At 69.8% G+C, this 14,434-nt stretch overlaps 2 protein-coding genes across 2 annotated transcripts; both read right to left on the bottom strand.

Moving 5' to 3' along the window:
• Positions 1–100: 100 nt before the first annotated feature.
• VPS4A (vacuolar protein sorting 4 homolog A) lies at positions 101–3,979 on the bottom strand. The gene is made up of 11 exons (XM_059824672.1): positions 3,912–3,979; positions 3,343–3,454; positions 3,074–3,221; positions 2,906–2,967; positions 2,499–2,618; positions 2,161–2,317; positions 1,646–1,794; positions 1,400–1,481; positions 1,073–1,292; positions 804–944; positions 101–517 (listed from the first exon to the last, which is right to left on the bottom strand). The coding sequence occupies exons 1-11, from the start codon at positions 3,930–3,932 to the stop codon at positions 416–418; spliced, it is 1,314 nt and encodes a 437-aa protein (XP_059680655.1). The 5' UTR covers positions 3,933–3,979; the 3' UTR covers positions 101–415.
• A 3,177-nt stretch (positions 3,980–7,156) lies between these two features.
• On the bottom strand, positions 7,157–14,192 carry SNTB2 (syntrophin beta 2). Its single transcript, XM_059824782.1, has 7 exons — positions 13,748–14,192; positions 9,523–9,733; positions 8,887–9,097; positions 8,216–8,358; positions 7,813–8,009; positions 7,459–7,640; positions 7,157–7,249 (listed from the first exon to the last, which is right to left on the bottom strand). Exons 1-7 carry the CDS (start codon positions 14,172–14,174, stop codon positions 7,157–7,159), a joined length of 1,464 nt encoding a protein of 487 aa, XP_059680765.1. The 5' UTR covers positions 14,175–14,192.
• Positions 14,193–14,434: the final 242 nt, after the last annotated feature.

Below are 14,434 nucleotides of genomic sequence, written 5' to 3'. Positions count from 1 at the left end.
GCCCTGGGGCAGTGTGGTACTGGGGGCCGGAGCGGGGCGGGGGGGCGGGATGGGTCCCCCAGTGCGGTCAGAGCCTCAGGCAGGGGCCGGGCACTGGCCGAAGCATTTGGATTGTTTTTATTTTCATATAAACAAGACAGAACCCAAAGCAGCATTAATTTAAAAAATAAAAAAGAGCAGGAAGAAGAATGGGGTGCGGCCGGGGGGAGCACCTGGCCGCCCAGGCCATGCTCAGGCCCCCCCGGTAGTGTCACCCCCCTGGGCCGTGCTCCCCGGGCCCCACCGAGTGCTGCAGTGCGATGGGGTGAGTAGTGAGCGGAAGATGAACCTGTTTGGCACAGCCGGAGCAGCGGGGAGGGCACGGCAGGGCCCTGCCGGCGCGGCCACCCCAGCCCCACGCCTGCCCCCCAGCCCCTTAACCTTCCTGTCCAAAGTCCTCCGTGAATTTCTTCACCTTCAGGAGATCATCGGCGTTCACGGTGGGGCGGGTGGTGGCCAGCGACCGCAGCATGTCCGACTGCAACACGGAGCCAGTGGGCAGCCGGGACCAGGCATGGGGTGGGTTGCACGGGTGGGTGGGAGCTGCCTGCAGGAGCCCGGGCCCTTCCCCAACACCCAGCCCTGCCCTGGGGGCTCGGCACCCTCGGGGAGCCACCCCCAGGAGCCCCAGCCCTGCCCAGCTCCTGCCCTGGAAACGGGCGGCTGCGCTGGAGGAGGGCCAGGGAACCGGCAGGGCCGGGGCTGCAGCATCCCGGCAGGATGGGTGCCCGGCCCCACGCCAGCGCAGCGGCAGCCACACTCACCATGCAGACGATGGGCTCCATCAGCTTGTCGCTGGGCACCTCCATCCAGGTCATCTCGGTGGCGCCCGGGTCACCGGGCGAGCACGGCGTCAGGAGGTCGTCCACGAAGGCGCCAGGCGTGGAGCGGGAGGGACCGCGGACCTGCGGCGGAGCCAGGCGGCACGGTGCTCGCGGGCGGGACGGGGGCCGCGGCAGCGAAGGCAGCCATGGGCACCCCCCCAGCTCCCAGGGTCAGACACCCACCCCAGCCAGGAGCAGCCCCCCCTCACCTTCTTGAAGTGGGTGGCCGACTGCACCTTGCGTACAGGCTGCATCAGGGCGTCCCGCACGATGATGCTGATGTCGGCTCCCGAGTAGCCGTCCGTCTTCCGGGCCAGCTCCTGGATGTTGGCCTCCGTCAGGCAGTGCGGGGTGTTGCCCAGATGCAGCTTGAACATCTGGGCCCGGGCCGCCTCCTCGGGCAGTGGGATGTAGATCCGCTTCTCGAACCTGAGGGCAGCGCAGGCAGGCGGGGGGGTGAGCCCCACGCTGCCAGACCCTGCCAAGGCACGCCCCCACGAGTCCGGGAGCAGGGGGGGGCATTGTGTCCTGCTCACCTTCTCCTGATGGCCGAGTCCAGCACCCAGGGGATGTTGGTAGCACCCAGCACCAGGATCCCATCGCTGCTGTTCCCCACACCTGCCCAAGGAAACCAGGCAGACAGCTCAGCGCAGTCCGCAGGGAAACGCGGGACAAAGGCGTCCGGCAGCTCCCACACTTGCCCACCCATCCGGCTCCCCTGCCTTCCCGGGCCCCCACTCCCTCCCTGTGCCAGCTCGTCCCGCCGGGGAAGCCCCACACACCCTGCATCTGCACCAGGAACTCTGTCTTGATGCGTCGCGCCGCCTCGCTCTCATTCTCATTGCGGGAGCCACACAGTGAGTCCACCTCGTCGATGAAGATGATGGAGGGCTTGTGCTGCCTCGCCAGCTCAAAGAGATTCTTCACCAGCCTGCGAACAAAGCAGGGGATGGCGTCCCCGCTCAGAGACCCTCCACAGCACCGACACCACCCAGAGCCCACAACAGCCCCGGGGCGAGGAACGCCAGGCACCGCCGGCTCCTCCTGCCCCTGCCCACCCTGGCAACGCTGCAGTGGCACGGAGGAGGTGAGCACTGTGCCGGGAGAAGGACCGTCCCCAGGCTGTGGAGCCTCAGGAGGGCCCGTGCTCTCCCCTGGGACCTGTTATCTGCGTTAATGGGGTTCACCAACACTGGTGGCTCTTCTGCCCCAGTCAGCGCTCCGGCACTGCCACCCCAGCCAGCGGGGAGGCCGGGAACCAGCCTGCAGCAGCCGCGCACCTCTGCTGCCAGCTTACTTCTCGCTCTCTCCCAGCCACTTCGACATCAGGTCCGAGGAGGACACGGAGAAGAAGGTGGAGTTGTTGGCCTCTGTGGCCACGGCCTTGGCCAAGTAGGACTTGCCAGTGCCGGGGGGCCCAAAGAGCAGGATCCCTCGCCAGGGCGTGCGCTTCCCTGCAACAGAGGCCAGCGTCACAGATTCCCCTTCCCTGAGCAGGCCAGATCCATGTGGGCCCGCAGAGACACGTGTCCCTGCTGCTCGGGGTCACCTCCCTGCATGCCATCACCCCAGCTGCCGCCCCACGGCACCTTCTCTGCGGGCGAGCGGCAGCCGTGGTGCTGCCGTGACCCTCACCTGTGAACAAGTGCGGGAACTTGATGGGCAGGATCACGGCTTCCTTCAGGGCTTCCTTCGCTCCCTCCAGGCCGGCCACGTCACTCCACCGCACGTTGGGCTTCTCCATCATGATGGCACCTGCGAGGGGGCAACTCTGCTCATGTGGCCCCATGGAGACAGGCACTGCACTCCTGACGTCTGCTGGAGAGCTAGAGCCTGCGTCCTTCCCCACACCTCCGCCCCACCAACACCAACCCCACTGCCCCTCAGCACGGAGCACGGTTTGGGGGCTCCCCTGGGCCCCAGTCCCACAGCCTGTCCCCCTCCCTGCAGCCACCCCTCGCAACGGCCGTTTGGGAATCCCTCCGCTGACCCCGCAGCCAGCCAACGCAACCGTGCCCACTGCGGCCACCGCAGCCTCTCACCCATCAGCTGCTCCTGCAGCTTCTTCTTCTCTGGGTTCTCGCCCTCACTGTCACTGTCGCTCCTGGGGAAAGGGGACACAGGTCAGGAGCGGGACCAGCCCTGGTGTGGCAGCAGGGTCCTGCCAGCTCCGCCGTCGGGCCGGAGGGGCCCTCGCACCCCCCACGCACCCCTTGTTGTCATTCTGGGACTCTTTAACCGGCTTCTTGCCCTGCTTGTCCTTGCTGCGCAGGTACTCCTTCAGCTTCTCCGCCCGGTCCAGGTACTGCATGCACTTGGCTCGGATGCTCTTCTTCGCCTTGTCGCTGTGAGCCTCATCTGCAGAGACCCCCCGAGCATCACCCGTGGCCCCGTGCCACAGCCAACAACCCCGCGGCCCCCTCCAGAGCCCCCCCGAGCCCCCCGGGCTGGAGCCGTGGGGACACCGGCCCCATCTCACATTTGATGGCGTGCAGGAAGTACTCCACGGAGTGCTGGTACAGCCGCAGCGCCTCCTCGTAGTTCTTGGCCTTGTCCTCCTCGGTGGCTTTGGTGACCAGGTCGATGGCTTTCTGGCGGGGGAGGGCGCAGCGCCGTGAGCCGGGGAGCGGCACCGGGGCCAGAGCGGGACGAGGCCCTTCCCCACCCCCGAGGGGGCCGGGCCGGGCCTGCTCGCACCGGGGCGGCCGGCGGGGCCCCTTCCGCAGTGCCCGGCAGGACGCGGCCCTCCTTCCTCCCCACCGCCCCGGCAGGGCACGGGGCAGGATGAGGCCGCCCCAGCGGGGCCTGGAACCGCGGCAGAGCGAGGCCTCCCCCCGGCCGGCACCGGGTGAGGCCGTTCCCCGGCCGGCACCGCACCGGGGCAGGGTGAGGCCGTTCCCCGGCCGGCACCGCACCGGGACCGGGTGAGGCCTCCCCCGGCGCGGCCTCACAGCGGGACGGGAGGAGGCCCCGCCAGGGCCCGGGGAGGCGCAGGCCGAGGCCCGGCTCCGGCAGCCCCCCCGGCCCGCCCCGCCCCGCCCGCCGTACCTGCAGGGTGGACGTTGTCATCTCATCGCCCGGTGTCGCCGCTCCTGACGCGGCCCGGCCCGGCGGCGGCGGCGGCGGCGGCGGCGGGGCCCGCGGGACCGCCCGCGACTGCGGCTGTGCGCGCCGGCGCCCCCTGCCGGCACCCTCCGGCACTCGCATCGCGGGGCGGGGCCTCGCCGGGACACGCCCCCCCACGGGAGGGGCGCCCCGCCCCCGAGAGCGCACCCACATACAGACCCGGGCGGGAGACACAGGGGCACGTGTGGGCACCCACACCCCCCCACACCCCCCTGTACGTGTGGGCACCTACAGACACCCCCACACGTGTGGGCACCCACACCCCCCCACACCCCCCTGTACGTGTGGGCACCTACAGACACCCCCACACGTGTGGGCACCCACACCCCCCCACAAGCACCCGTATATGCATGTGCACACACCCCCCCCAACACCTGTACACACGTGTAGGGGTGCACACCCCCACAAACACCCACACGCGTGTGCGCACACACACATACCCCCATACGTGTGGGCGCACACACATACCACAGGCACCCGTACATGCGTGTGCACACACACCCCCTTTACACACATGTGCACAGACACCCTCTACATGTGTGGGTACACACACACTACAAGCACCCGTACATGTGTGTGCACACATACCCTCTACATGTGTGGGCATGCACGCACTACACGCATGCATACATGCGTGCGTGCACACACACCCTCTACACATGTGGGCACACACACACACCACAAGCACCCATGCACATGTGTGTGCACACACACACACCATCTACATGTGTGGGTGCACACACACACACTACAAGCACCCATGCACACGTGTACACACACACACACCATCTACATGTGTGGGCATGCACACATACACACTACAAGCACCCGTACATGCATGTGCACACATACACACCCTCTACATGTGTGTGCACACACGCACTACACGCATGCATACACACGTGCACGCGCACACACACACCCTCTACACATATGGGCGCACACACACACTACAAGCACACATGTGCGCACACACACACACCGTCTACATGTGTGGGTGCACACACACACACACTACAAGCACCCGTAGACGCGTGTGCATACACACACTACAAGCACCCATGCACACGTGTACACACACACACACAGACACCCTCTACATGTGTGGGCATGCACACACACACACTACAAGCACCCGTACATGCGTGTGCACACATACACACCCTCTACATGTGTGTGCACACATGCACTACACACATGCATACATGCGTGCGTGCACACACCCTCTACACATGTGGGCGCACACACACACTACAAGCACCCATGCACACGTGTGCGCACACACACACCCCCCGTCTACATGTGTGGGTGCACACACACACACACTACAAGCACCCGTACACGTGTGTGCATACACACACTACAAGCACCCATGCACACGTGTACACACACACACACAGACACCCTCTACATGTGTGGGCATGCACACATACACACTACAAGCACCCGTACACGTGTGTGCACACACACACTGCAAGCACCCATACATGCGTGTGCACACACACACACCCCCCTCTACACATGTGTGCACACTCACACACACACCCCCCAACACCTGTACACACGTGTAGGGGTGCACACCCGCACAAACACCCGCACGCGTGTGCGCACACCCCACACACCCGCCCGTGTGCGCACAGGCAGAGAGGCACCACACAGCCACACCCGCGTACCCCCACCCGTACCGCTGCACCCCCCGTGCGCGCACAGCCTACACGTGTGTACATGCACACACGTGTGCACACACGCAGGCCGCGCGCACGGAGTGCGTGTACACCCCCCCGGCCCCCTGCTCCAGCCGCTCCCACCACCAGAGCCACCCCAGTCCCCCCAGCACCCCCATGCCGGGCTCCGTCCAGTACATCCCAGTCTCTCTTGTACTGGGCAGCCCAGCACTGCCCAACCCCTCCACCTGCTGTACTGGGAATTAAATGCCCCCCCCGGCAGACCGACACACTGCGACACACAGACACCCCCCCGTGACGCCCGCAGCCCCCCCAGAGTGAGACTCAGAGCCCCCAGAAAAGGCAGTCTGATATAAATAGCGATTTACAAAGAATACAAAAATAGAAGGGGCGTGCGGCGGGGGGGGGGGGGGGGGGGGGGACCTGTAGTGCTTGTGTGCAAGCTGCAACCCCGGGCCGGGGGATGGCCCCCCCCGGCACCGCACGGGACCCCCCCGGACCCCCCGGCCAGCGCAGAAAAATGTGCAGAGGAGTTTGGCTGAGGGGGCACCGGGGCCTCAGCCCCGAGGGGAGGCCCCGGGGGGGTCCCCGCTCCCGCTGTCCCTGGGGGTCCCCCCCAGCACCCCGAGGTGCGGGCGCTGCCCCCCCCCACCCAGGGAGGGGGAAAGTACAAAAAGCAAAAGTGCATCAATCTACACGTCCTGCCCCAAACCCGCAGGGGCACAGCAGCTCCCGGGCGGGGGGCACAGGCTGCAGCATCTGGGGGGGCCGTGGGGCTGCGCAGCTCGGGGGGGTCCCCAGGCAGCCCCAGCCCCCCTGCCCGGGGCAGCAGAGACACAACATGTTTCCTGGCTTTGGGGGTTCGGGGGCTCGCTGCCGCACCCTGCCCCAGCCCTGCGGGCAGCAGCGGGGGGGGCCGAGCCCCTGCCTGCACCCCAGGGTGTGCCGCAGGGACGAGCACCCCGGGGCTGGGGGAGCCCCTTTTGCACCCATGGGCGACCCAAGTGAGACGAGCGCGGGGCCCCAACCCTGAGCGGGGCGAGGGGACCCTGTGCTGCAGCAATGGGGGCCCCATCCCGTGCAGGGACAGCGTGACCCCCTTTGGGGGGAGCCCCCAGGCAGGGAGGGCGCTGGCTCCCCCGGGCATGGGGGGGGCACTGGGGGTCCCCCAGGCGTTGGGGTGGGGCTCGCCCCGCTCCAAGGCACAGGCGGTGAGATCAGCGATGGCTTCAGGCCCAGGGGGGTTAAAGCTGGTGTCTGTGTCCCAGCCCCCCCCAGCTCCGGGGGGGCCAGGGCCGCTGGTGGGGAGCAGGAGAGGCTCACCCCCTCCCGGGGCAGCCGTCCCGCCATATCCCCGGCAGCTCTCGGGGCGGCGAGTCCCGGGCTCGGCAAGGCACTGGTGGGGCAGGAGGGGCGGGGGGGGTCCCTCCACTTTCCCCGGCTGGTTTGTGATGGGGGGAGGCGGGCGGGGGCCGGGGCCGCCTATGCCAGCAGCCCCATGCGGGTGACTTTGGCCGAGAGGAAGGTGTGCAGGACGAAGACGATGGGCTTGGGGCAGGAGTGCAGGTCCAGCGCCTGGGGGGGAGACGGAGAGCAGCGTCAGTCCCCCCCACCCGCACGCCAAACCCCGCGGGGGGCACCGGGGCTCTGGCAGCTGGGGCTGGGGGCTCCCAACCAGGGGGTCCAGGCAGCCGTGACGCTGCAGGGCTGGGGGGGAGCAGGAGCCACCCCTGGAGGGAGACCCCCCACAAATCAGGGGACGAGCCCGGCTGCCCCCTCCTCACCAGCTCCCCCTCGGGGCCCCCGAAATCCAGGTAGAGGGTCCTGATGCCGTCATCCGCCGACATCTTCAGCCTCTCGTAGGGGTAGCGGAAGAGGACGCTGCCGCCCGGCTCCTCGCGGCAGATGGTGAAGCCGCCCTCGTAGTGGATGGAGAGCTGCACCTCCTGCCCCCCCAGCGTGCAGCCTGCGGGCACGGGCAGGGCTCAGCCCCCCTGCCCGCTCCGCCGCCTGCGAGACCCCCCGGAGCGGAGGTCCCCCCCAGGCCACCCAGGTCCCGCTGCGCCCTCGCCCTGCCAGCACCCCCGAGCGCTGGGAGGGAAGGGGGGAGCCCCTGGGGTCCCCCCTGCAGCACTCACCCACAGACACCTCCTTGATCAGCTCGGCGGCGGCGTGGCAGCCCTGGACGAGGACGCGCGTCCAGGAGGAGAGGTCCCGGTGGGTCTCCACGCGGAAGACGTGCATCTCCACGCCCTGGCGAGAGCCCGTGCGGGTGGCGAAGGTGAGCTCCGAGCCCAGGGCGGGCGAGCGGTGGCCCGAGCCCGAGTGGACCAGCCTGGGGAGGGGAACGGACAGAGCAGGGGGTCAGGGGCGCGACGGCAGCACCAGCACCGCGCCGCCCCACGCACGTCGGCGTTTTGGGGTCTCCCCCCCTGCTCCGGTGAGAGGCAGAGGCAAGGCACAAGCAGAGGAGCTGGACGCGGGCGAGGGGAGCCGGTCCCCGGAGGAGGCAAGCGGACGGATCCAGCCCCCCCAGCCCACCTGGTAGCCACCAGCGGGTAGCTGTGGCAGGGGGAGGCCCAGGCGTCCCTGGTCCAGGGCATGCCGTCGTACAGCAGCAGGTCCTTCTCCGTCACCGCCATGAGGACCGGCCGCCACTGCTGCCGCCCTCCGTCCAGGCGCGTCTGGAAGAGACGGTGAGGGGCACCGGGGGTGGCAGGCACCCACCACAGCCCAGGCGGCCCGCTCCCTGCACCCATGGCTGGGCTGACCCCACGCCAGCGGCTCCGCGTTGCCAGGCTCTCGGCAGCGTCCATGTAAAGCTGCGCAAGGTGCTGCCATGGGCAGCCGTCCTGGAAAGCTGAGCTGGGAGCACCCCCCCGGGGATCCCACTGCTGGGGCCGAGCTCACCGCGGTGCCGGGGCAGGCTCGGCTCTCAAGCAGTGAATTTGCGGAAGAACGAGGGGGTGATGAGCATCTCCAGCTGGGAAATCCCAGTGGGAGAGGAGGCTGAGGGCACAGGAAGCGCTGCTTTCGCCGGGGCGCAGCCGGCTGGGGGACAGGAGAGCGGCCAAGCCCAGGCCGGTGGCACGGCTCTCCGGCAGCCGCGCGGCTGCAACCACAGCCCCGTCGGCACTGCCGTCCCCGGGGATGGTGCCGGGCAGTGCCTGTTCCCAGAGCAGCATCTTCGGCACAGCCCCGGCAGCACGTACCTGCTCGGCCAGCCAGGCGATGTGCTTCACCTCCCTGCCGCCGGCCGCGGCGCTGCCGGTGCCCAGCATGGCGTTGAGCTCGGCCAGGACCTGGGGGAGCAGGGCAGCGATGTTGGCGTGCAGGGCCGTGAACCAGGAGTGGGCCGTCGCCGTGTCCTTGCAGCGCAGGATCAGGGTGTTCCTGCTGTCCGGCGAGTGCAGCTCGATCAGCCTGCGAGGGGACGCGGTGCTGGGTGGGACGGGAGCAGCGGCACCCGGCTGAGCGTGCCCCTGTCCTCGCCCAGTCTGGCAAACTGGCAGCACTGGTCCAGGGCTCTGGCCGTGCCGGGGAGCTGCCAGCGCAGCCTGGCACCAGCCCTCCCGGCAGGCAAAGCTGGGGGGGGATTTGCCCCCCTTTCCGTGGGTGCGGGGAGGCTGCCAGCCGCCCTGGGGGGCCGGGCGGGGGCCACGGCACTGCGCTGGCCCTGGCCAAATCCCCCGGACTCCCCTTTCACAGCTCAGCGGGGGAAGCGGGAGGTGACGGCCACAGCGAGGGGCAGCCCCCAGCCCCGTCCCGGTGGGTCGGTGGGGAGCGGGGTCCCCCATGCCAGCAACCACCGGGCTTTGGGGGGGGGCGCGGGCAGCCCCCGCCCTCACCTGTTCTCCAGGTCGGGCATGCTGAGGTTCCTGGCGGCGAAGCACATCTTCAGGGGGATCACCTTGCGGTCGCGGGGGCCCTGGTGCTGCGGGGAGCCCGAGTCCTCGCTGCCGCTCAGGCTGGGTGACTGCGGGGCGGCCCCCTCCCAGGGCAGGTCTGACACCAGCGAGGGCTTCTTGATGTAGGGGGTCACCTCCCGCATGAACTTCACTGCGGGGGAGCAGGGGGGATGCGTTAGGGGGGGCCTGCAAGGGGTCCTGCACCCCTACACCCCGGGGGTGCTCTGGGGACCAGGGCATGGCCCGGAGGGTCCCACCCTGCCCCGAGACAGAGATGTCCCAAGTAAAGGACAGGCGCTGGCGGCTCATCCCCGTTACCGGCAGCCGGCGCGGGCGTAGGAAAGGGAAGGCGTCCGCAGCACAATGGGGCCAGGCAGGAGGTCAGGCTGCAGCCCATCCTGACCCGCCCCGGCCGCCGCGCTGCGAGGACAGCCCCGGCCAAGTTTCCAGCGCTGTGGGCGCTGACGGCGAGCTGACCCCGCACTGCCGCTCGTGCCTGCCAGCAGCCTGCCTCCGCTCCCGGCAGGACGAGGAGGAGGAGGAGGGTAGGCAGCCAGGACATCCCGGCTCCATGCTCCTCTCCAGGCCGGGCAGGAAGGAAGGAGGCACCGGTTTCTATTCCCCCTGGACCATCCCTCCACGAGCACCACCCAGCCCAGCCAAGGCAGAGCCCCGGCGAGGCGCCAGCACCCCGGAGCCCATCCCAACTCTGGATGGGGTGAGCAGGAGCCGGGGAGTCCGGTGAGCCCAGCCCGCGGTGCCGCCGTGGGCTCACCAGCGTCAGCGCCAGCCGCCGCGCTCAGGGAAAGCCAACGCCTTCAAGATGTCAGGGAGCGTCAGCGAAGCCGCCTGCCAGAGCGGGGATGAGGCCGCGCGGGACGCCGCGCTCGGCCAGGCAGGAAAGCTGCGAGCAAGCGCCGACGGCGGGCTGGGACACGGCGCCTGCAGCTGGCGCTGGACTCCTGCCCGCCGCGCCCCCCAGGACACGGCTCCCCGCCGGCATGCATGCCGTGAGAGAGCGGCCTGCCCGTGCCGAGCCCCGGCAGCCTGTCCCCAAAGGAGGAACGTGAACAGCACCGTCCAGGGCAGCAGGGAGTTAAACCCAAACAAAATAAAGCAAATAATCTGTAATCCGCCACGAAGCGAAGCTCCCCGCTGCTCGGGGAAAGCGAACACCCTACCACAGCCACACCACCCAGCCCACCAGCGCTTCGCCGGAGCGGGAACGACGATGGCGGCGGGGCCCAGGTCCCGCTCTCGGCTGGTCGTGCCGCTGCCGGACCCTGCGGTCCCATGGGCTGGCGCCTGCTGCAACCCAGGGCTCCCCCGCTGCAAACCCCCCCACCGCGGGGCAGCCGCCTGCCTGCAGCGTGGGCAGGGAGATGCCGGCAGGGATGGGGAGCAGGCAGGTCGGCCCCCCACCCTCCCGCCGGATTTGCTGAGCCGAGCAGTGCGGCGGGCTGGGGACGTGCTGCCACGAGGCGCTTGTCCTTGCTGTGGGCAGCAAGCGAGTTAATATTAGCCTCCCGCCGCGCTGATCCCGGGATTACTGCCGTCCCCGTGCACCCCTAATCCCGCTGCCGGGCCGGGCAGGGCGGCGCCGCGGGGCAGCGGCAGCAGCTCCCACTGCGGGGCCGCTCAGCAGCTGTTTGCCAGATGTGGGCAGCTGCCTCCAGCGCTGGCCAGGAGCCCGGCACCCTCCAACCAGCCCCCGGCCGGGCTCCAGCCCCCCGTGCCAGTGCCGACCTCTGCCAGGTCACGGCCACCCCCTCTCCAACGGCCGGGCTTGCCGAGAGCCCCCCGAGCCGGGAGAGCGAGAGGCCAGGCAGCCAGCGGTGTGGGAGCCCGCGCACCGTGCCGGGGCGCTGCTGGAGGAGTGTGGGCATGGCGGGGCCGCAGCCACGCTGATGGCTCTCGGTGGCGGCTGGGACAAGCAGGCTGCTGCTGCTGCCCGGCTGTGCCAGCTTGGCCACGGTGGGAAGCGTGGCCCCGGCACCGAGCAGATGCACGGGACCGTGTCTGCCGGCGGTGACGGCAGCAGAGCCTGCTCCCTGCTTTTGGGGGGAGGCAGCTATGGCACATGCAGGAGCATGAAGCCCCCCCATGCTGACAGGCACAAAACTGACGCCGGGGCGGTGGCACCTGCAACCACCGCTTCTGTTTCTGGCGAGCCGACGGCCGGCGCACAGCCACCCCGGCACAGCCGCTGCTGCCCCACCTACACGCTCACCGCAACGGAAACCCAGCTGCCACCTGCACCCCTCGCCTGACCTGCTGCAGGAAGGCTGCTGCTCTGGAGCACGGCAATGCTGGGTTAGCACCGGCCTCACCGGGGCCAATTCCCCCGTGTGCCGCCCGGACGGCTTTGGTCCATCCTCAGGGCCAGAGCCCCCTTCTGCCACCGGCACCCGGAGAGGAAACACCGAAGAGGTTTCCCCACCTTTGCTCGTGGGTCGGCTCTTGCAACCGGCCTTCCCCTTTGCCGGCCGCCAGCTCTGCCCACAGCTCCCCCGCAGAGGCGGAAGGGCTCCCTTCCCCCAGCGTGCCGGAGCGCGCCGTGTGCCTGCGGGCACCCCGGGAGGAAGGTGCCCGGCGCAGGTCCCTGTGGCCAAACCCAGTGCCCAGGGTGGGGCTGCCAGCCCGACTGGGGTGCCGGCACAGGGCTGGTGCTTCCACGCTCCACCACCGGCCCGGGGTCCAGGCGAAGCTCCGGCACCTGCCCGGGAGCCAGGGTGGTCTCTCCTCCAGGGGCTGGCGAGGAGGGACGGGGCGGGATGGCACGGCCGAGGTCTTCCCCAGCTCCTCTCCAGGGCCCGCAGATGCCAGCCGGCCGCTGGAGGGTCCAGCCGTGCTGTGGGGCACCCGCAGCCGTCGGATGAGCAGCACCGTGGCCCCGATGGGAAGGGAAGGGGTGGCTGCCGCGGCGCCTATGCCCGTGGCGGAAGTGAGGGACAAACATGCCACGGGGCCGGAGCTCCCGTGGGAGAGGATCAAACGGCCGAGACGGGAGCAGAGGGAAGGACATGGTGAGGAGATGGTGAATCCGGCACGGAGTCCTACGGGGACTCTCACTGCCTCTGATGGTGGCCCTGACCCGTCAAGTGTTTAAACACCACGCCCAACGCCGCGGCTCCACCTCGGCCCCCACAGCACCCCAGCTGTGGCTGAGCCGTGCAGAGCCACCCCGTGCCGGGTGCGGCCGTGCCAGGGAGCCCATCCGCCCGCCCTCGCACCAGTGCAGTGTGCCGGGAGCAGGCAGGTGAGCGGGAGCACCCATCACCCGGGTCAGCCCAGCCCAGGTGGGCACGGGTGACCAAGCCCAGCACCCACCCAGCACCACATCCACGGAGCAGCCCCACGCACCAGCGGACAGACAGCCTTGCCAGGACACCAGGATGGTGTGCGTGGCACCACAGACTTGCATGGGCCACCCTGACCCACGGCACAGGGAGCTCGTGTCCTCCCGGCTGCCCGGGGCGCGGCGCCCCACGGCACGAGCCCCGTGCCGCGTGCCGCCGGGCCAGGCGGGTCCTGCCCGAGCTTGTCGGGCTGCCGGGAACAGGTCGGGTGAGAGCCGGTGGCTCTGCCAGGCCAGCCCCGAGCTGGCTGCGCCGTGGGCACAGAGCCCACGGGACATGGGCACGGAGCCCACGAGACATGGGCAGACCCCAAACCCGCCCCCCGGGGCCACAGCCCTCCCTGGGGACTCGGGGGGCACAAGCACCCACCTCAGGGGCTCCATCCCCGGAGCTGCCACGGGGGACACCCTGTCCTGGGGGGGGGGACACCGCAGCCGGGGGACCCCAGCTCTGTCCTGGGGGGACCGTCAGCAGAAGTGGCCTGTCCTTGTCCCCAGCTGGGAGGGGTCCCCGACCCACCGCAAGCCCGGCCGGGGAGGGGACACCCCTGTCCCTGTCCCCATGCCGGGTGGGGACACGCCGGGACCCAGCACCGGGGTTGGGGGCTCGGGGGGGACACACGTACCGTGGCTGGGGTGGGGGGAAAGGGGTCCCGCAGCCAAAAAAGGGGCCCAAGGGGGAGTCCGGGAGCCTGGTGACAGCGGCAGGGGGGTGTCGTGGGACCCGGTAACGGGGCGGGGGGGGGGGCACCCGGGAGGGGAGGGAGCACCGGGGGTCCGGTAGGAGGGACGGGGGTTAGCCGGTACCTTCGAGGATGACCTCCCTCCCGGCTCGCTTCAGCGCCTGGACGGCTTGATCGTGGGTGGCATCCCGGAGATCGACGCCGTTAACGGCGAGGATGGCGTCGCCCAGACGGAGCGCCCCGCTCCGTTCCGCCGCCAGCCCCGGGAAGATACGTGAGATGAGCACCGGCATACGATTCTCCCGACCTCCCTTGATGCTGATACCGAGCCCTCCCGCCTCCGCCTTCACCACCCGCACCCTCCGCACGCAACCGGGCGCCGCCTCCGCGTTGCCGTTAACCACGCCGTTAAGCACCGCCGCTTCGCCGCCTCCCGGTTCCGCCGTCAGGCTCAGCGCTTCCCCGCTCAGCTCCGCCGCTACCCGCACCCAACGTTCCCGTAGCAGCAGCTCCAGCAGCCCCGCTTTGCAAGCGCGGGTCCACACGGCCATGCCGCTGCCGCCGCCGCGCACCGGGAGAAGGGGCGGGGTCTGGAGGAGGGGGGCGTGGCGCGCTGGTCACGCCCCCGCCCGCATGGCGCGCTGCGGTAGGCTCTGCGCTGCGGGGGAGGCGGGGCTGGGACGCCCCTCCCCTCCCTCCGGTGCGACCAATCGCAGCAGCGGCGGCGAACAGCCGCCGCTGCTGCGATTGGTCGCACCGGAGGGAGGGGCGGTAAAGCCCCGCCCCGCGCTCCATTTCCCGCCCCGCGCTT

The sequence above is a fragment of the Gavia stellata genome, chromosome 15, assembly GCF_030936135.1.
Source record: "Gavia stellata isolate bGavSte3 chromosome 15, bGavSte3.hap2, whole genome shotgun sequence".
Taxonomy (NCBI): Eukaryota; Metazoa; Chordata; class Aves; order Gaviiformes; family Gaviidae; genus Gavia; species Gavia stellata.
This window is presented reverse-complemented; position numbering and strand designations above follow the sequence as displayed.

Bases quoted from the DNA above. Each gene is read 5' to 3' on its own strand.
- VPS4A (XM_059824672.1), bottom strand. From the start codon at position 3,932: ATGACAACGTCCACCCTGCAG. The intron at 3,222-3,342 runs GTGAGATGGGGC...GGGTCTCTGCAG, and splicing joins CTTCCTGCACGCCATCAAAT to ATGAGGCTCACAGCGACAAG. The intron at 2,619-2,905 runs GTGAGAGGCTGC...GCCCCCTCGCAG, and splicing joins GCTGCAGGAGCAGCTGATGG to GTGCCATCATGATGGAGAAG.
- SNTB2 (XM_059824782.1), bottom strand. From the start codon at position 14,174: ATGGCCGTGTGGACCCGCGCTTGCAAAGCGGGGCTGCTGGAGCTGCTG. The intron at 7,641-7,812 runs GTGAGTGCTGCA...CCGTGCCCGCAG, and splicing joins GATCAAGGAGGTGTCTGTGG to GCTGCACGCTGGGGGGGCAG. The intron at 7,250-7,458 runs GTGAGGAGGGGG...TCTCCCCCCCAG, and splicing joins GGGGCCCCGAGGGGGAGCTG to GCGCTGGACCTGCACTCCTG.